We start from the raw sequence: 20,970 nt of genomic DNA on the forward strand, positions 1-20,970 counted from the left end.
CATTTTTCTCTATTTTGTGTAGTTTGGCTGTAGATAGCATATGTATTGCTTTTGCTTAACAGGATAATAAATAGAAATTCATGCGTGACTTATTTTAGAATGTTCAGCCGTTGGTATTACTTCAGAGGACGATCTGCATTCTCGTAGTGGAGAGTTAGATTTAGTACTGGCAGTAGCTAATGCTATTTAGCGAAAGTTAACAGCTTGAATATGGTTTTGGTGATTTATTTCCCATTTTGGCTCTGGCGAATGCAGTCAGAATCCAATTCTATATGTATTTGACTAATTCAAATCGAAACCATTTACATTTCTTTCAGGCTAAAGTAGCCAACTTTTGTCCATTCTTCTTTTCCTTTGTCCAGTTAAGTTGAAGGAGATCCCCTTGTCGCTAGATGCTCACGTTGGGAGGTTCACAGTGAGTTTATGAAATTCGTGACATTCTAGCAAGTGGGCAGTACATGTATTTTTTAAGTTTCTGTGCAGTCCTAGGCTTCATTAGTTCAAAAACCTGAGCCAGGATACACATAGGAAGGGTGAAGGAGCTTCAATAGAATGAGAGGCGTGGATGTCTTATATTGATTCTTTTTATCTCATTCTTTCTTGGATTGGCCATTTCTTTTCTTAAACTGTTTCTTTCTTGGGTCTGATCTTTTGTTTTTGTCTTTCTTTCGGCTGCCGATAACTTTACAATTAAACTGTTTGGATATGATTTTGTGAATTTGAATGTTTTGTTTCTCTACACAGTTCGGCCAAAACTAATTTACCACTGTGTTTAAGATTATCTGATTCTGAGCCATTTGCGTTGATAATGGAGAGCAAGAACGGCGATATACTTCCTTCGTTTTTGTCCATCTTTATCTAGTTTTAGTGAACGGAAAATAAAAAAGCCAAAACTACTGGTACAACACTTTTATTTCTTGAAGAAACATATGCTTTTAAAAAATCAGTTGCTTTATTGTATAAGGTTATTTCAAACTAAGGCAAGCACAATATGCCCGAAGCGCACTGTTGCATTTCAGTTTGTGTATTGCTTCCTCCCAGGAGCGAAAGAAAACCAGAAATTTTTCATGAAGGGGATTGAATTAAAGTTTTTAAATTTTGACATGGGTGAAATATCATTTTTCAAATTTTTTATATAGGACAAATATTTTTTTTTTTAAATTTACATATAAATTTAAAAAAAAAAGAGGTGGGACCAGGGCCCATGCCTTTCCCCTGGCTCTACCCTTGCTTCCTCTCCCTCAAGAGAGCCCATAAACCAGTTGCACCACACCATTTAGGGTCTTGTAAAATTGTATCTATTTTATATTGCATATATTTATACTTACATATATGTGTGTGTGCGTGCGTGTGTGCATGCATGAATATGTTTACCCACTCTAGTGATTGGGTCAGAGCCCACTGCTTCATTTCAGTTTGCGCATCGTCTTCTCCACATTAGTGATAGGAGAGTGAGTCCATGCCACTCGAATCAGCGACTAGCTGCCTACCAGCCACTAGTCTAAGCCAGCTGCTTTACACCCTTTAGGGCCTCTATAACATTATCCCTATTTTACACTGCACGCGTAAATGTGTATAGGGTTGTTCAACGAGTCGAGCTAACTCGAGCTCGACTCAAACTCGCTCAATATACATGACTCGAACTCGACTTGTTTATTAAACGAGTCGAGTTCGAGTTAAGAAATCAACTTGACAACCCAAACGAGTCAAGCTCAAGTTAAGTGGGCTCGGCTCGGTTATGCTCGATAAAGAAAATATATACAATATGTCTCATAGAATTATAAAAAAAAAAAAGTAGATTGTTCAAATGGGCATACATGTGATTGGTATGTGGAGAGTTTCATGCTAAAAGTCTATATGCTGCCTCTTCTTTTAAAAAATACTTTTTTTCTAATGAAATGTTTGGCTTTGCTCAAGCCAATCTTAGGCTCGAGCTTAATCGAGCTGAATTGAGACTAGTTCGAGTTCCTTTCAAGACAAACGAGCCGAGTTCGAGTTGGCTCAACTCGGTTCGAACTCACTCATGAACAGCCCTAAATGTGTATGCACTGCCAATGATTGAACAATGTACTCGAGATGCTACCATTCAAGCGGCTTTGAGGTGTAAATGTGTTGAACGTTATCAAGAACCTTCAAATCAACCTTTATTTTATATTTTTCAACCCAAAAAAAAAATCTTGTGACTAGTTTATTTTGATGCTTAAATGGAAGTTTATATGGATCAATTAATTATTCAACAGGAGAGCTTTAAGAACAGAAAATCTTAGTTACATATCAAGATGAACTGACTCAAGCATGAGTTGGGAGGTTTTTAATCATGCAGATCTATCATATGGATAGCAATTGATCGAATTTTCCGAAACAGTATTGATTTTGTAGAATTCAATCCCACCATTCCCTCAATTTTGATCACCTTAGATCAGTTCACCTGGAGTTTCATACAACTGGCTCACTTCTTGTGAAGTGGGACCAACATGTAACAAAATGAATTATGTTTGAGAATTAATATGCAAATCAATTGAATTGTGTTTGAGTATACACGGTAGTTTAGCTCCGCCATGGAATGCATCAGTTGGAAAGGAGCGGCGGTTTTGGAAGAGATCAGATCAAAGAACACCTATTTAGTCGCCAATTCGGATATGTCCAATACACTTCGATCGCCATTTTTCTTCTTCTGAATGACAATTTGATTAAAAAAGAAATCATCCGTCTTCTCTTCTAGCGAGAGAATCCACCACAGACAGTAGATTCATCGAGATCTCTGCAGAAAACCAGGAGGACAAAGTTAAGCCACAAAATTAAGTTTCAGTCGAGTTTGCGTCTGCCATTGATGCGATCCCCCTCTGCCCATCAACCGCGAGCATCACATGAACATGGTATAACGCATGTGGTCGCCCACCGCCACGTGGTCGATATCGGCGGCACTCCACGCCTCGCCGCCTCTCTCCAGCGCCGAAACTTCTTCTCGGCCGCTGCGTCCTGCCAGGCAGTCGCGGCTCGTGCATGCGAACAGCGATACCGGCAGCCTGGCGATCTTGTGCAGGAAGGACAGCCTGCCGCCGCCGCTGTTCCTCCTCTGCACCTCGTCGGATGCCGGCAGGATGGGCTCGTTCTCGTCGCAAACACGCGCTCCCCTCTTCCACCGGCCGATGGCCCTCTTCAACGACTGCAGCAAGCTCCGCATCTTGATCTGAAAATCCCAACCGCCACCTTCAGCCCAGAGCGGGAGACAGAGCTACGCTAATTAGGTTTAGTGAGATTGCGTGATAATTATTGCAATAAATCCGATGTGTATTTAAATCAAGTCATAAATTTTTTTCCCTATCTTGCGCTCTTAATTTTATTTTATTTCAAACGAATTATCTTAGAGACGAAGATCAGACTTTCTAAATTAAATTATCGATGTGATAATGTTGTACAAAACGCCATGATTTTATCCGATTAAATAAATAAATGTCTTAGAAAATTTGGGAATATATATAAATATCATGAACAGATTGTTAAGTAATGTAAGAAAGAAGCTAAAGGAATCGCATGTGCGGCGTATGATTAGAAATGAAAATTTTGCAAATTAACAAGAGATTTACAAATAGTAACTGGTATGTGTGAGTGGTAGGTAGTGATCAGAAACATATAGGCCTACAACGTTAATTTCACAAGATTAATTTTAAACTATGGTTTAGGAAATTTTGATTTAAAACTCAATTCCTAAATTTGAGTATGCAGATGCCTTGACAAGGTTAACTTCTTCCAAAACTTGATCTATGTATATGACAAAAACATTATTCAAGTCACAATTTTTTGGTTTATTTGCTTATACATCTTAGATTCTAGACTCAACCATACTTATAAAAATGGATTTAGTTCAGTCATCAATACAGGGTCCCTTGCATTATTTTGTTTAAATATTGTGGGTGTATATATATATATATATATATATATATAGAGAGAGAGAGAGAGAGAGAGGGAGAGAGAGAGAGAGAGAAGAAAAGAAATTGATAAGCACCAGACACTTAGGTGTTAAACCCATAACTTTGGCTATTGATTTATCCAAGATCGATAACTGAAAAAAAAATCAATGAGCAAAAGAAAATAAAGTATTTAGGTTGCTGAAATCATCCATCATGTAGAGTTTTGCCCAATTATAAGTGCTCGATGCATGCATTGGTGAACGTGATTAAACACACCAATGGATATCTTGTGAGAGGTCGGAGGATATATATATATATATATATATATATATATATATATATATATAGAGAGAGAGAGAGAGAGAGAGAGTGAGAGAGAGAGAATTGCTCAGTTGGCACATGCCGAAATTCATGCCTAATAATTAAAATTGTCTCTTAAATAGATGGACTGATATTTCTCCACCTCTTTCTTTCTCTTCTTTAATGTTTTTTTCCTCTTTCTTTTCTATTAATTACCACTTATACATCTGCAAAACATCTTAGTGACAGTGCTATTCCTTTATTTAATGCATTCATATCGACCTGGAGTCTACTTTGCAATTTGCATGAGAAAAGGTTGAGAAGATCCAATCGGTAATTCAAAAAACTTTCGAGTACCGAAATTAATGCATCAGTTCTTACCTCTGCTGCACGCTTAAGATTCCTGACTTGCCTCACAGGTTTCCTAATTCCCAGATTTGACACCAAAAAGGACTGAAAGAAAACAACCACACGAAGAGTTGGTAATATTATCAAGAGCACCTTTAAATCACGGATGCAGTAAAAAATATATATATACTCCTAATTGATCAGTTAATTGAAAAGATCTATAAGTTTACTTCCGTTTATCAACTCTTAAATCAGTAAATTCACCTTTTTACTCTTCAAAAATTGCTTGAAATATATGTATACTTAGCTTCATGATTTCACTTGAACTTTATTCTGTAACTTTTTGGCATTGATTAGAATCTATCACCTAACCAATTTAGTTAGATATATTTGAACATAAACCGGTAACTAGTCTAGATGGAGCTAAATATGTGCTAATTAGTACTATTGGGGTTGGGTTTATGTTGCTAATGTGAACCAATGTACATGAAATTTGCTTCTAAGGAGGTATTTAGTTTAGTTATTTTATCTCCTAAATCAAATTTAAGTTTGTAATAACCAGAGGGTTGATTAAGAAAAGATGTCAAGCTTATGTGTAATTTTTTGCATCATGTAAAAGTTGGGTGTGTTTTTTTTCTTTATTATCACCAAAACTTTTAAGTGTTTTTTTTATATTTCCAATAAGAAACCAGATTTTTCTCAGATTTGGGTGCACACTCTTTTGCAATCTATATTCCCTTAGAAGATTCTTTTCTTAAGTTATATATACATAAGGTCTTATATTGATTCATATCCTAATCATGCTTGGAAGTGTGAGCTCTCTCCCTTCTTACCCCACATCAGTGGGGAGAGGTGCTCTCAAGGGCTTCCTCATAAGGAAGCAGCCTCCACTGAGTCCTGCATCATTGAGTTCATCTCCTTGCCTTCACACAAATTTACTCTTAGCCCATAATCGGCCTAAGGGTACTCCTGGAGCAGGCCATGACCGGCTTCTGGTTATTGCTTGCTGCAAGGAAGAAGCCAGAGATCCGAATTCATGGCGGACTGCGGCAGGTGACCACGAAGGAGAAGATCACAGGGCAATGGAGACGGTTCTCAAGCTGTATAATGCCATGAAAGATCGAAATCTGCGAGAATTAGCAGACGTCCTGGCCGACGAGTGCAGATGTATCTCAAATTTCGTGTCCAGACCTTCCCAAGGAAAGAAGGTACGGACTGGTTAATCTGAACACTAAACTTTAGGGAATGAAGCATAAGGTTGCAAGCAGATTAGAACTGAACAGCAAAATGCAATAGAGGTTGGATCAAGTTCATTGCAGATGATGCACATGAACCTTCATATTTCATCCTCAACCTTCTGTATGAGAAGCATTTATGCTCACATACATATAATGCTCAAGTTTGATTTGTTCCAGCAATTAAGTAGTAAGAGGGAACTGATAAAGGTGTCGAGTTAAAGGCCTTGGATCAAGACCCAGCAGGGACTGAGTCAGGTGTGGGCAATGTGTAGGCAGTTGCCCATACGTAGCCACAAAAAATTACTTATTTTTATATTGACACTTTAGGGCAATTTTTCTCGTTTGCATGTTGATACCCCTTAAAATTTTTAAATCTATTACTAGTTCTCCTTAACAAGAAATTTCTGTCTCCTTCCCTGCAACCCAGACATTCCATTGAATACAATTTTCCATGCTATTGTCCTCATAAGGCTCACTAGCTGGAGGTTACTTAAAAAACTAAAAACTTGACTCTTCGTCTAGTGCATGAATCAAATGTATCATATTTTAAAAGAAAACTCTTACCCATTTCATCAAGAAATATTTATATTTGGTACCAACCAGATGCTACCACTTTTAGTCATAAGTGTTATAAGAGAGGAAATGCAGCTATAAATGAACAACTTTCCAGTTTATGACAATTTAGCTGAGGTATTGAATTCTTCTTCTTCCTTGACTGTAGAGTTGTAGATTGTCGGTTTTTGCAAAGCACCAAGCAGTACTAGACGTTACTATTATGCTTAACTAATTTTGTTTCTGCAGCAAGTAACGGAGTTCTTTCATACATTGATGACTTCCATGGGGCCTATAGGGTTTGAGATCGAGCCCACCTTCAACGACGGTCTGAGAGTAGGAATCAGATGGCAATTTGGTGAGGCTGACAAAGTTCAGGATTTCATGTATTTTTCCTGATTTACCATGCACGAGATCATCCAAGTTCTTACTGTATATGCAATGGAGCTGTTTGCAGAGTGGGAAGGGAAGCACGTTCCCTTTGGAAAAGGTTACGCAATTTATACGTGCCAAACTTGGAAAGGAAAGGCATACATCAAGTAAGGAGCCAACTTAATTTGTTCATAATACGCCTAGGAAAAATTTCCCACTGCCTTCCTTTCACTGTTTTCCTCTCATTGATAATTTGATAGACACTCATATATAAATTAGTAAAAGATAATGAAGCATCAATGTGAAAATAAAAGAATTTGAATGGGCTTGTGTGGGCAATTGCCCCCATCAGCCTAAACGTGCCACCACTATTGTGGAGGATACTGAAATTTGAGGTATTGGACCCAGCCCGAAACTCTTGTAACTGTCCTTCAGCTAAAAATTTCTGGCTCTGCTACTGCTTTGAGGTAAAATAATCTCAGGTATCGGATTCTTTATTTACTGTGAAAGTTTTTCCATTGTTTCCAGTTTATGGAAAAAGATGCATGGTTTGGGTACTAAATCAAGCAGCCTTTTTTTCTACTCAAAGGCTTTTTTTTCTAGCGTTTTGCAAAATAATTATTCCATTCATATCCAAAAGGAAATTGAGACATAGACAAGGAGACAAGAAAGATAGATCTTGGAAATCACATAAGAGAATGATGAATTCGTAATTTGACAATAAACCAAGAACTATTATAGAACAACATTGAAACCATTTACATCGTCAGCAGGACGATATCAAAATTTACAAAAGCCATAACGTCAAAATAAGATAGTAAAAGCTCCAGGCTCAAAGAGTCAATACTTGGGTTGTGTGCATCCTTCGCTATAAGGCTAGGTAGACTCCCCCCCCATTGATTTCGTCGGCATCGAAAATTATGAATGTTCATTTTGTTTACCTCTTGATAATCCTGTATAGTCTCTACTTTCTCACCGTTGGTTTTTTTCTTTTGTTAAATGAACAGGAACGTAGAAATGTTCATGGAACCTATTTTCAGCTTTGGCCTAATCCGACTGGTCTCTCTCTCTCTCTCTCTCTCTCTCTCTCTCTCTCTCTATATATATATATATATATATATATATATATATATATATATATATATATATATATATATATATAGGCACACACACAGAGTAATGGGTAGCACAACTAGTGGGGCTGTGTGGTGTGTATTATAGAGGGTGCTATCTTGATGGTAGTGTTGAGAATTACCATTCTTGAGGCAATTGTGGCCTCTGTGTGTCTGAGAGAGTGAGAATTGCTCTAATTAATCTTTGATGTGCGCAGAAAGTACTGGGGACCCTTTTGCCCATGTTTGAAAGAATTTGGAGTAGAAAGCTGAAGCCCAATGAAACGGTGGTGTTGCTGCTCTTGTTGTCCGTCCTGGTTGTCCTTCTATTGTCCAAGATGCTCTTCTTGTAATATCTGAACAATCTTTTTCTCGATTGTCAGTCGTGTGCTGCTTCATTTCACAGATACCAAAGCAAGAAGAGATCTAGGTGCAGACTTATTTGTGTAAATCTTTCGCGATTATAGAACAAATCAAATTATTGTAGCTTACTTTCGAACATTTCCTACGTGTGATTTTCTAGCACTTTGAAATTCCTTCGGTCATGACAATGCCAAATTTATTGTTACTGTTCTGCGCGTATAAAATAATGTGAATGAAATGTAATCATGGATATACTCTATCTACATAGTTTTAAATGTCGATAGAATCAAGTTTTAGCCGGCGATCATTCTGTTCCATGCACGCATTCTCCATACTCTTCTTTCTTTTGCTGTTTAGTTAATCATCCGGTTGGAAGCGGAGCCCAATTTGCAACAACTTCTTGGGAGCGTCAACTGAGATAGAAGGCCAGAATCCAATCCTGAAACATCAAGCATAAACAGCGAAAGCATACAGGTCGTCTTTCCAGCAGGAAGTTACTACCCAGCTTTAGGTTTTACAAGAAGAGATGTCTTTTTTTCAACTTATTAGAATAGGGTTCTTACAGAGGCAAGTTGATATTCTTCCAGTTTAATGAATTATTTCCAGTTAATATGCAATTAGATGAATGGAAAGAAAGGTAGGACATGAATTAGACGTAACGTAATTTAAGAGTCTTCTTTTTGAGAAGTTCAAATCGTTGAGGTCAAAACCCTTGGTACTGTAAAGCTTAATTAGATGCCAAAAAAGTATCCTACAACCGAAAACAATAAGGGTTTGAAACAAAGTATTGTGGAGATAAAGCTTTATAGTCCTTCCTCACAGTTACGAAAATTGTTAGCACACAGATATTCCATGAACTCATATTAAGACAAAAGAGTAGACATCTGGGAAACACCCACTTCACCTAAGTCGCCCAGCCATAAACCCTTCACCAGGACATGCTGTTGGTGGCTTACAAGGAGAGATTTGATTCCCATTTGACAAAAAATGGCGACAGAGTGAACGTCTTATGTCATCTCTGTAACCCTAGGCCCTAGCAACAGCCCCATGTGCTTGTGCCTCTCGTTTTCGTTGAGAGGTTTGGTGCACTACAACGAGTAACAAAGCAGCAAAGGACATAGAAAATGGGGATTTCATTTTGCTCTTAATAACTAAACCAATGGACGATTCACACAAATCAACCACAACTACCTGCCACCAAAAATGAAACACAGAGTTTCTACTGACCAACCAAACCCCAACACAAACATTTGTTTACAGACACTTGCTGCAAATTGCAATTGATCAAGTAGCAAGGACCTATTACAGGGTACACATTCATGCTAGTTCCAAAAAGATGTGGATTGTACAGAAGTGGGACTATTCAATACCCCCAGCATATAGGTATTCATGATAAGCTCATGTAAGGAAAAAGCCACTATTATCCTCCTGCATCATGAGACATGATCATCACCATAAACGAGCAATGATTTTAACATTAATAATTAAGGATAGTTACTACCGTGCGCACTTGTGTGTGTGGGGGGGGGTGTGAGAGAGAGAGAGAGAGAGAAACCTCTAGTACCTCTCCACAGAGGATATGAAGCACAGGTTGAGCTTTTAGTTACCTGATGTAGCATGACTGCTTTACAGCAAGCCACTCCCCTATGGTAAAGATCATTTCATTTTCACCTACATGTTAGTTTGATCACAGGCTGAGACATCAAGTGATAAGGAATTGCCCTTCGTGATTTCAAAGCAAATGATTGCTGGTCACAGATTCACGCATGAAATTAACGATTGGTGTTTACTTTCAAAAGAAGCATTGAAGTTATAGCTTACAATTTTTCCTATGTAGCGTGTGAATTTTATGTGTTTGTGCAAAAGAATCACGACTTGAGAAATTCAAGGAATTGCAACAATCATGCCTCTCTCTCTCTCTCTCTCTCTCTCTCATACACACATGCACGGGGATATATAGCATTCAGAGGCTTGAATTAAGGTTAAGCCAGGAAACAGTTTTCTTACAGAGCTGCTTAAATAAGTCTGTCATTCAAATCAGAGCAGAAAAAAGCTGCTAGCGTAGTTCCAACTTTGGCACGTTCTTCATACTAAATCATTCTACTGCATAGAAATCAAATTTTTAGATTAATGGAGAATGATAGCTCCATACAATTTAGACTTCAAATTCTTGCAGGCGATTAGTCGACTCCCTGATTCATGCAGATAGAAAGGGCCAAATTACAAAAAAAAAGAAAAAGCAAAAGATATTCTGCACAGCAGTTAGTTGATTCAACAAGGAATCATCTTGAATTCCATTCAGCAAATCTGATCATATACAACATCCTACTACATGGCAAAAGAAAACATCAGAGAAATGCAGAAGTCATGATGCAAATAAAAGAAAATCAGTTATTATATTAACTAACCAGTTTTACAATCGGATCTCATCTCTTCAAGAAATGGTGAGACAGCAGCTCTGGCAAGTTCCCCACAGCAAATTTTTCACAATTAAAAAGTTCACGAAGCCTATAGTCACATATTATCACCGAGTTCAATGGATCCTGAAAATTAAATAAAAGACAAATTATATAAAATTCAAACAAATCTGACCAATACAGTTCAAAAGTTTTAGTGTCAGAATAAACGACAGGCAGAAGGGTGACAAAGGATGCATCACAAATCAAACGAAAGAAATAGCAAAACAAATAAAACTAAACTTTTCTCTAACTGATCAGCTAGACATTAATGGAGGGAGAACCAGTTAAAACATGAAGTGGACAGGAATAATTATCTTGTATACATGAAAAAAAAAAAAAGCGGAATGAAGCTCGAGTTGGAAAGGGCATACAGAGACATTTCCAAAATATGAATAATCCAGGTACTCCAGATGTTAAGAGATCCTTACGCTTGCTATGAAATTTACTCAAACTAACCTTGTTAGATACAAAAGGTTGGCTTCGCATTTTCTTAGTTCAAGACTAGAAGATAGCCAACCAATACCGCACCATGCTACTACAGTCACAGACATATAATCAACTTTTGAATACCGTTTTAAGCAACCCAAATACCGAATATTGATAATTAGATGAAATACCATACAAACATCAATTATTATGATTATATCAATCTATCTCAAAAAAAAAAAATCCATTCTATCCTTTCCTTTATTTGTATCTCGGTTGCTTATGTGCACCATTTCTTTGTCTAACCATTGCTAATGGTTCCTCCTGTAAATAAGATAACTAGCACCATAAAAAGCTTAATATGTTGGGAATTTAGAATTTTGAAACTTTATAACAAAGTCAGTGCTAAGCCTCTAGGAACTGATAATACTTGCACCATCATTTGAGTGAACATGAGCAGAGTCCCAGACGAGCCCAGGGAAGCTCGGGCTCGACTTGAGAGTGCCTGCCTCAAGCTCAGCTTGGCTAAGATCAAGCCTCCCTGAGCCAATTTTCAGTGGGTTTTGAAAATGTAAAGAAGGCATCCCATTACACCTAAGGCAGCTCTTATGTTGAATAGGCAAAACAGAGTCATATATATGTGCTATTTACAAGCTTACATGTACCCAATCTACTTAACTCAAGCTCAACTAGCCAAACAAACCAGTTCATTCCCTGGCTGGAACTGAACTTGTCCAGTAAACAAGTAGGCTCAAGGTGAGGCTTATATGCGCCGAGATTGAGTTACTTGACTCGCTGTGCAGCCCCAATCATCATTGGGCTTGAATCCTTGAGCATTAGTTTATGCAGATATTTCACCGTAGCAACATTTATCATAAAGAAGAATGCCAATAATTTACAAAGATGCCAAGATAGTGAGTACTATAATAGTGATGAAGTCACTTTAAAACAAAGAAAAATAGATATCTAAAACCAACAAACGTTAGTTTTTAGGAGAAGCTAAATAAGCACGCCCAAGAAAATAAGAGAAGCAACAGCTCAAATAGAAATTTACAAGTGTAAAGACATTTCTTATTTTGTCTAGCGTCTGAAAACAAAATAAAAGCCAGTGCAGTAGAATCAAACCTCTAGGTGGTTCATCTGTATATAGTTCCAAATTCTTTTCAAAGCCTCCGGTTGAGGCAATTCCCTTTCTCCATTGCCAAAAAATTTAGTAAGTGCTTCAGACATAATAACAGGAACTGAACCAGGTGAATCGCCTTGAGTTTGGGAGTCCGAGTATGTTGCTTTTAGCCTTTTAGGATCTGAGGCAGCATCTTCTGCAAGAAGGCAAAGTATATATATTTAACAACCAATAAAGCTGGACTTTGTCTTTGCTTCATTGGTATGGGCCAAGACGTACTTGTTGGTTCAAGTGGCAAGATGTGCTTCGCCAAAAGTTTGTTCATCTTAAACATATCAGTGCAATCTGTCTCAAACACAAGCCTCAATGCATCATTACATATGATCTTTCTCTTGTTACTGGGATCCTGAAGATTGTTTTTCCGAATGTAGGCCCACAACTGCTTCACAATCTGAGGAAATGTAGTCCATAGAGCATGTGAAAAATGCAACCAGAAAATGAAACAAAAAAAAACACACACACACATATGTAGGTGACATTTCTAGAATGTAGGGACCTGGGTTCGCGGCATTGCTGGCTCACCAACAATAACCTGCAGTTCAGGAGAGACGCCACAAAGTTTATTAAGACCGCCGGCCCCACCTTTACGTTTGCTTCCAGTTGGAGTACTGTTCTGAACTTGAGCGGCGCTATAAGTCAACCAGATCAAAGGTCACAGAACTATGCCACAGGTTGAGCAAAATTGACGACAAGAGTAAGAATAACGAAACAGTTATTGAGAAATAATGAGCAAGGATCCCTTCTGATATTTGCACAAAAGACTAAAACTTCTAAGAAAGCATTTGATGACGATCACTCCTTTGAAGGGTCCACAGATGAATGGGTCCAACCAGTCCCAATTCGACAGTGATTTTCTTTCAACCCTGTTCTCTCACTCTCTCACCTACCTTGTTCTTTCCCTTTTTTTCTTTTCCATAAATATCCTCCCACCCCAGGACTGGTAGACCCTAAGGAGAGAGAAGGACCTGAAAAAACAGTCCAAAATAGGAGCAATTTAACCCATTTTCCATAGATGTGTGTGTTGTCTAGAACAACAAAATCAACAGTTAACAAGCTATTCTTCTATCAATGATTCAATGAAAAGAAAGCTAAGTGTCAGTTTCTGCATGGCAGTTGTGCAGATTTGGGTGGGGCAATTAGTTTTGAAGAGTCTAAGTGTCTTCATTTTAGTCCATCAATTTTTTATGCACTATGAATCATTGAATTTATATGCCCTTAATTTTCTTTATTATAAACCAGGATGATGTGATTCAAAACCTGTTTTTTTTTTAAAGAGAGAAACTATGTACATCTCATTCATGAAATTCTTTTGGTCATTCAATCCCTTTATCAGAAAGTTTTGAGGCAAGGCACAGTAGGATTTGCGGCACAGCATCACACAAGCCAATAAAACAAATAGAGAGAGAAAGAAAAAGAAATAGAGAGGAGAAGAAGAAGACGAAAGAGAAGAAGAGTTCCACCCTTTTGTAAGTGGGGCTTGCTCTAACCTGGTTTGGTGCATTTTAGCCTATGTCACATAGGTGCGGGGTGAGGGAGCTGGTGCGGGTACAGATGCAACAATTTTTCAAAAAAAAAAATGGTATGGGTGCAGCAATGATGTATATATATGTGTGTGTGTATATGTATATGTATCATTTATAATATAGTTATTTAAATTTTAACTGTTTAGTAGTCTTATTTATCTATATTAACATATAAACTTTCTGTATTAGAGTTAGTTTAGTCAGGTGCGTGTTTAAAATGGTCATTCTTGGCCTGATTCAACCGACCGTACTGGATGAGCTGTATCAAAGAAGCAGTGTTGACATGGGTGCAACAGCTGTCTAGGAGCACCCATGCAACATAGATTTTAGCAAACTTGCGTGAAGATCCTAAGTATGGCAACTAACGGTGAGATGCTTGAAGGAGGAGGACCATGGAAACAATGAAGTTGTCTTAAGTTATCAGAAGGTTTTGAGGCAGGGTAGAGGAGGATGTGTCACATAATATAATTAGATACATACATACATACATACATATATATATATATATATATATATATGGGTTTTACACTGTTTCTACAATATTTACCTTCTGGATGTGTTCTTTAATTTCAAAACATTATGAATTTATAAAAAGTGACATTTTTTAAACATGTAAATAGTAAATAACTTTCTTTCTAAAATCAACAGTTTGACTTTTACAACTCATCATACATGTTCAAGAAACATGATGTTTCAATTCACTTGTATGTTTTTAAATATTCAGATCTATCTGCACAATTACTTTTTTCAGATACCTTTACCAGCATAGTTCACCAATAGGGGTAGGCAGCCACTGTCACTCAATTGTTTCCAATTTTTTGGGCAATTATTACAATTTAAATTAATTTTTAAGGTTTTTGTAGTGTCAACAAGGAAAGGTGCTTGCATGTCAACTACCACTTTTGATTGCTGAGTTTGTTAATAAGCATATGAGAAATAGAGATCCTTTTTTGGTAATCAACTATGAACTTTCAGTAAGGTTACCATACTTTTGTTGGGTAATCTGATGATGAAACCTACATATGTTCTTCGTTACTCTGATCTGTGATAATTTTCCCATTGCAAACATCCTTGTGACAAAGTTGCTTATAATCTTTTGATAGAATAACACTTAAGAGAGATCCAATTTTGTCCAAAAGGCATTGAAAGGTCAATACATAAAGACCAAGAAAGGAAGAGCAAGATCAATGTACTTAAAGAGCACACTCTCAGGAATAAATTTGAGAAACAGATAATATCACAAGGTGTACACACTCAATATCATGACAAATCACGAAAAGCAAAAAAGTCAATCCGACAAATTGGCATGTGAAAGTGAGGACCGGAACTGGAAACTACTTCCAAAACATGTGGTAGAAATTTTTTCAGGAAAAAAGCATGGTATAATGAACTGCATTGTACAATCATAAAAGAGGAGTGAAGTATTTGAGATGCATTGCCTACTTAAATTATCAATTTATTTGTCCATGTGTCCTTATTTGATTAGGCAATATAGGAGCATTAAGAATTTAAGATGGTTGCAGAACAGTTAATAAAGGAAGACAGATGCACATATTTGGAGGACATGGTTAGCCTCTTGGAACAACAAAAATATAAATGGATACAAAGACCTTTTCTAAAAAAAGATAGAGAAATGTTAATCACGGCAAGAAGAGGGACACAATTGGAAAAGCCAAATGTGCTTTAGGGGTAAGCGAAAACATCAGCAGCCAATAAGTCTTTTCCTGGCTGCCAAAAGCTCAAGTTGCACCAATGATCATACAAACAAGCATGGCCTGAAAAAGCAACTTAAAGACAATGATTAATAGGCAAGCATGCTTGAACAAGGTAAACCACTGATGTAATTAATTGAACCAAGCTCAATCTTTGAATTTGATTTAATGAAGAGATCAGTTATTTTGTTGCACGATGCAGTGTTAAAGAGATAATAGACATAGGATCATGGAAATTGCTTCACATGACAAAAAAAAGTGCTCATTGCAATGGAAGAGCACCCATCTCTTAAGAAAAGATGCAATGAAGTTTGAATCATCTCTCCTGTGATTCATAAATCTAAAAGAAGAAAAAACGAGTTTGGCTAAGCTTCAGCTTACCTGGGCTAAAAGTCATGTATAACATGCACCAAAATTGGCTCAAACAGCCCAGGCCATGACTAAGCTAATTGTTGTGCAACCCTAAAATTGATGCAACACCATTAAAGGTTTGAACCCTCCACCAAATGGACTGGAATCCAAAGAAGAAAACCATATTCAAACAAAAAAAAATTGTCAAATTAATAAAAAATGAATAAAAAGACAAATAACAAAATAATTTCCTTTCTGACCCTAAACTTTCCAAAGCCACAAAAATGTGCATGCTTGCATACACACACACACACACACACACACACACAGAGAGAGAGAGAGAGAGAGAGAGAGAGAGAGAAATTATGTGTTTTGAGAAAGGTTACATAGCTGCCAAACTTTAGTTCTGGTAGAAAGGAAAATGAAATAAACTAAGCAGGAATATAAATTTAAAATATTTTGGAAGATGTTTAAAGAGGTTGATACTTGATAGTTAGTAGTTAATATTTTTACATGAATTACCATTCTTTTTTTTGTTCTATGTACTGCTAAGCAGCTGTTGACTTTTGTCAGATAATTTACTTGATATGTTATGTAAGCCTTTTAAAGCCAAACAGGAGAAGTGAGCCACCAAATTTTAGAGCTGGCCCTGACTTTGATCTCAGGAGAATAGAACAAATTGCAACCAACTAGTACAAACAAGTTTTTGTTATAATATTCTGTGATTCACTGACAATTGAATGGTAGTATTAGTTATTAGCAAAAGGAGGTTGATTCATCATTAAGTTTTCATTAGCACAAGTGGACAATTCAATTGAATTAACAGCTTATTATAATGTTTGGCTACAGCTAATTACAACCTTCATGCTTCATTCTGAACTCTGAAGGCTGAACATGACAAACTACCTTCATAACCAGCTACAGTCCCCTGTTAAATAGAATTGATCTTGAGGATGGAAAAAATGTTTCTAAAATTGGTCCTGTTCCCTCCTCTGAAGAAGTTTTGTATATATGAAGACTTGAAGGAAGAGAATAGGAGATTAAAATGTGCAATGCCGAAAAGAAGATTATGAGGTTACTGACTAGCGACCCTTTTCAACAATATGCTGTTGCCAATTTCACTGAAACCATCCCTCAAGGAGGAAACTGAGAAGATAATGCATGTAAACCTGTAAGGATAATAATAGTCATAATAACTTGTACGTAGCATGTCAGCATAAAAATTGAGAAAAAAAATCACGAAGACGCTGACATGAGATTCAAGAAGTTCTTGAGCACATTACTAACATAGTGGCAGAAGACTATCTAAAGAACATTTTTTTTCAACTAAAATAGATTTAATCTTATAAAAGAACACAAGTTTTTCAGAATTTAATTAGTGCAACAGGTCAACCTTTAATCTGCAAGTCCAGTTACAATTAGAAATTATGGTTGACCTTTCCACAAAAAACATCAAGTTTGTAGCTCTCTTAACATAAGGAAACCTCCATGAATTTGAGCACCCGTGATCCACTGTATGTGCTTCCTATAACCAAGGAACTAGGAAGTACTGATTAGATGAATAATCAAAGTTTCACACGTTAGAACTTAGAAACAGCTTCAAGGATGCATACAAGAAACAAGTAGCAGATATCAACAGCCAATGTTCAAATTAGTTCACATGCAAAACTCAACATCACCAAAGGGTACGCTCTTTTTCACCACTTCTCAAGTATTCTAACTTCATTAGTTGCAATGATGAGAATTTACCACCTCTCGTAATCAATCGCATAATCTTGGTATCACAAACCATACGTGACACTACAAAGTTTTCTGCATGTGGCACACACAAAGATAACAAAGTCGTTCTACCATATAACGTAAGTGTGTAGTGTGTACGAGTATGAAAACAGCCATTTAGGCCAAAAGTTGGATTCCAGTGCTTTTGTTAATCTAAAACTGTCTAAGTAGTCGAAATTGAAAGTCAGATGCAGGTTGTTTAAGACCTTAAAAGACTAAGTGGGACTAAATGGGACATATCAGTCGACTCATCCAAGTTGAATGACAACAAATAAATAGATCCATATACGTGTCTCTGTATAGAAAGCATGCTCACACATATTTATAGATCAGGGATTAGTTGGCTGACCAACGACCAGGTTGACCAATTAACTAGTTTAAGTAACTAGTTGCTGGCTTGAAACCTGGCCGATGGATAACCAACTCATGTGACAAACTGGACCAGTCAGCCGTCCAATCAGGATTTTAAACGCAACGGTTCAAGTTTTACTCAATAAAGAATATTCATTATTTATGTATCTACCACACCTATCTGTTTTCCAGAGAAGTGAAACAATAGACCGAATTACTAAAAAAACTTGACTGTGAAACATCCGTATACTTTTCTAGATCAATTCAGTTCAGAACACGGTACTGAGGTACTCTGTCCATCATAAAAGGGAGGAACATCTGCAGGTTTAAATATCAAAAGGGAGAAAAAAAAATAGCAACATTTTTCTTTCTGAAAGAAAGAGGGAGGCTAAAATGAACCTACCTACAAGTGTGTGGAATAATGCAATTCACTTATAGAAATTCGGACAAGTCCACAAAAGTCCCCCCACTCCATGATTTTAACAAAAGAACCAAGACGAAGTTGGCCGTCCACAACGAAACACATGCAGCACGCCAACTAACAACACTTCAACCTCAAATCCCTTCTTTTTCTTCTTTTTTCTCCTTAACCAACCAAGCAAAGAAGAAAAACAAGTAATGCAGGCCAACGGCATGATCAACAAGAAAGACAAGAGAACTCCAGTGCAAAAGGGGAACCGCTGCCTGTAAAAGTCCCCCAAAACATGCATGCAAAGAGCCCTAAGAACGCACGTTTCCATCGTTGAGCAATTCCCAAACCCTAATCAAGAAGCAAACTCCACGGTATGATCAGAAAATTTGTAAATTTGACGAAAACGAGGAAAATAGGTGGAACAAAAAGGAAATGGGCAACAAATGGAAGATCGAGAAGGGCGAAATGGAGAGAAAAAAAGGGTTAAGGAGGAAAAGGAAGGAGAAAGAAGAAAACCTGTCTTTGGACACCTCTGGAACAACGGAGCCCTGGGGGATATCAACCTTGACGGAGCAACCATAATTCGCCTTGGGATCAAATGCCGGCATGTCGACGAGGTCGCCATACGAAGGGATGCCGACGGCGACGCCGCCATGGCCGTGGGCGTGGGGGAGGTGGTGGAACTGCGGCTGCGGCTGCGGCTGCGGCTGCGGCTGGTGCTGGTGCTGGTGCAGACGCTGGTGCTGGTGTTGGTGCTGACGCTGGAGCTGCTGCTGCTGCTGGAGCTGCTGCTGCTGCTGGAGCTGCTGCTGCTGCTGGTGGTGCTGCTGGGGAGAGAAGGGGATGCGCTTGGACTGGACGATGAGGTCGATGTGTTCGCGGATGAAGGCGCGCTTGTGGGAGAGGTCGACTCCCAACTTGTGTTCGAGTTGCTGGCGGATGTCGCCGGAGGTCGTCACGGAGAAGTCGGCCTGGTTGAGCAGCGTCTCCAGCCCAGACAGTATCTGTTCGTCGGTCACCATCGAAGCCCGTAGCTCGTGATGCCTCCTTCACGCACCATATAACAGCAATCCCACCGCCGCCACCACCACTTCAACCAGCACTGTATACTTCCTGCCTCCACTCCACTCGCCCCCTCTTCCTTCACCTCTTCTCCGTCTCCCTCTCCGTCTCCGTCTCCCTCTCTTCCTTTTTCAAACCAAAAACCAACAAAAATAAGGCCTTTAATTTTTCTCTTATATATATATATATATATATATATATATATATATATATATATATATATATACGTTAACTCAAAGTTACCCGACCATTTAAATAAACAGTAATAAGTGGTTGAAAGGAAAATAATGGAAAAATAATATTAGTTAATATTAAATTACAAAAATAATAATCATTTTTTTTCTTTCAACCATCTATACATTTCCAAAACCCTTCATTCAAACATATATATATATATATATATTTATATCTATATATCTTCTCAACCCACCAACAAAATAAAGTTCTTTAGTTTTTCTTTTCCTCTCAACCTTTCGCTATTCTCAATTCACCAATAAAAATAAAGTTTTCTAATTTTTTTTTCCTCTCTTACCTTATATATATATATATATATATATATATATATATAAAAGAATGACTCTCGTTATAAAAAATCATCCAACCATTTAATCAAAGGTGTTCATTTAAAGCTAACAGATGATTGAAAGAAAAAAAATTATGAACTAATACTAAATCATAACTATCTGTTTTTTCTTTTATTTTTCTAAAAAGCTACAGCCATCATTTTATGGTGTCATGTGAACTATCTAAGATAAAAACAATGAGAAAAAAAAATGTAAAACAAAACAACAGAATTGTCTATTACTTTATATTTTTTTTGTTTTCTCTCAACCATCTATTCTCATGAATTGAACAATCCTTCTGAACTAAGTGATTGCCATAGTGATTGCCAATAGTGAAAATCACTATTCAATTTTCATATATTCTATATACTCGTAAATTTCATACTCATGTATATAAGATGATAAGTCAAAAATAACCGAAGATCTTTGCACTTTAATCATTTGAAAAATAGTCTATGCTTAATACAAGACTCACTATCATATGGAAAAGGAGGATAACTTTAGAATTCAGACCTTAAGGCAAATGCATTTACAAGGGGGTTTAATAAGTATGGTAAGCAAGAGTATCATATTAAAGGGAAATTGATTTTGAAAGAAATCCATTAATGAGTTCAAGAGAATGTCATTGTTTAATTTTTCAGTGATTTTGCCTTAATATTGGAAGTAAATTTATGAAATGTCATGTTATAGACTTTCATGAATCCGTCTCAATTTTTAAAGCAGTTTCACTGTACAGTAACAATTTATTACTAGTACTAAACTGCTTCTGAAAGATTGATTAAATGAATAAATGATTATCCCTCAGCCTCTTAGTTTTAGAGTTGCGTTGGGGAGGTTGGAGTGGGGGAAGACCAGATCTCTTTTAATGAAAAGAAAAAGAAAAGGAAAAAAAAATGATGAGGTAAGTTATTTCAAGAAGGTGCCTTTGATTTGCTTGAAAGCAATGAAATTTT

At 37.2% G+C, this 20,970-nt stretch overlaps 2 protein-coding genes across 6 annotated transcripts; one reads left to right on the forward strand and one right to left on the reverse strand.

The window, feature by feature from the left end:
• The first annotated feature begins 5,359 nt into the window (after nt 1–5,359).
• Nucleotides 5,360–8,511, forward strand: LOC116257209 (uncharacterized). Its single transcript, XM_031633820.2, has 5 exons — nt 5,360–5,767; nt 6,599–6,707; nt 6,807–6,888; nt 7,729–7,780; nt 8,052–8,511. The coding sequence occupies exons 1-5, from the start codon at nt 5,360–5,362 to the stop codon at nt 8,184–8,186; spliced, it is 786 nt and encodes a 261-aa protein (XP_031489680.1). The 3' UTR covers nt 8,187–8,511.
• Nucleotides 8,512–10,151: 1,640 nt separating this feature from the next.
• LOC116257558 (uncharacterized) lies at nt 10,152–19,596 on the reverse strand. Of its 5 annotated transcripts, XM_050078785.1 has the most exons (7): nt 18,909–19,596; nt 12,761–12,893; nt 12,484–12,655; nt 12,207–12,400; nt 10,605–10,739; nt 10,363–10,388; nt 10,152–10,293 (listed from the first exon to the last, which is right to left on the reverse strand). In XM_050078785.1, exons 1-5 carry the CDS (start codon nt 19,412–19,414, stop codon nt 10,623–10,625), a joined length of 1,122 nt encoding a protein of 373 aa, XP_049934742.1. In that variant the 5' UTR covers nt 19,415–19,596; the 3' UTR covers nt 10,152–10,293; nt 10,363–10,388; nt 10,605–10,622. The 5 variants fall into 5 exon arrangements, with proteins under 5 accessions (XP_049934742.1, XP_049934743.1, XP_049934741.1 ...); XM_050078786.1 differs by lacking the exon at nt 10,363–10,388 and having other exon boundaries at nt 10,152–10,299; XM_050078784.1 differs by having other exon boundaries at nt 10,152–10,388.
• Nucleotides 19,597–20,970: the final 1,374 nt, after the last annotated feature.

The sequence above is a fragment of the Nymphaea colorata genome, chromosome 7, assembly GCF_008831285.2.
Source record: "Nymphaea colorata isolate Beijing-Zhang1983 chromosome 7, ASM883128v2, whole genome shotgun sequence".
Lineage (NCBI taxonomy): Eukaryota > Viridiplantae > Streptophyta > Magnoliopsida > Nymphaeales > Nymphaeaceae > Nymphaea > Nymphaea colorata.

Coding starts and splice junctions, on each gene's coding strand:
- LOC116257209 (XM_031633820.2), top strand. CDS start 5,360: ATGCTTGGAAGTGTGAGCTCTCTCCCTTCTTACCCCACATCAGTGGGG. Junction 6,708..6,806: donor AGGAATCAGATGGCAATTTG/GTGAGGCTGACA, acceptor AGCTGTTTGCAG/AGTGGGAAGGGAAGCACGTT. Junction 6,889..7,728: donor AAAGGAAAGGCATACATCAA/GTAAGGAGCCAA, acceptor TTAAATGAACAG/GAACGTAGAAATGTTCATGG.
- LOC116257558 (XM_050078786.1), bottom strand. CDS start 19,414: ATGGTGACCGACGAACAGATACTGTCTGGGCTGGAGACGCTGCTCAAC. Junction 12,656..12,760: donor CAGCAATGCCGCGAACCCAG/GTCCCTACATTC, acceptor ACATTTCCTCAG/ATTGTGAAGCAGTTGTGGGC. Junction 10,740..12,206: donor TACAGATGAACCACCTAGAG/GTTTGATTCTAC, acceptor TTTAATTTTCAG/GATCCATTGAACTCGGTGAT.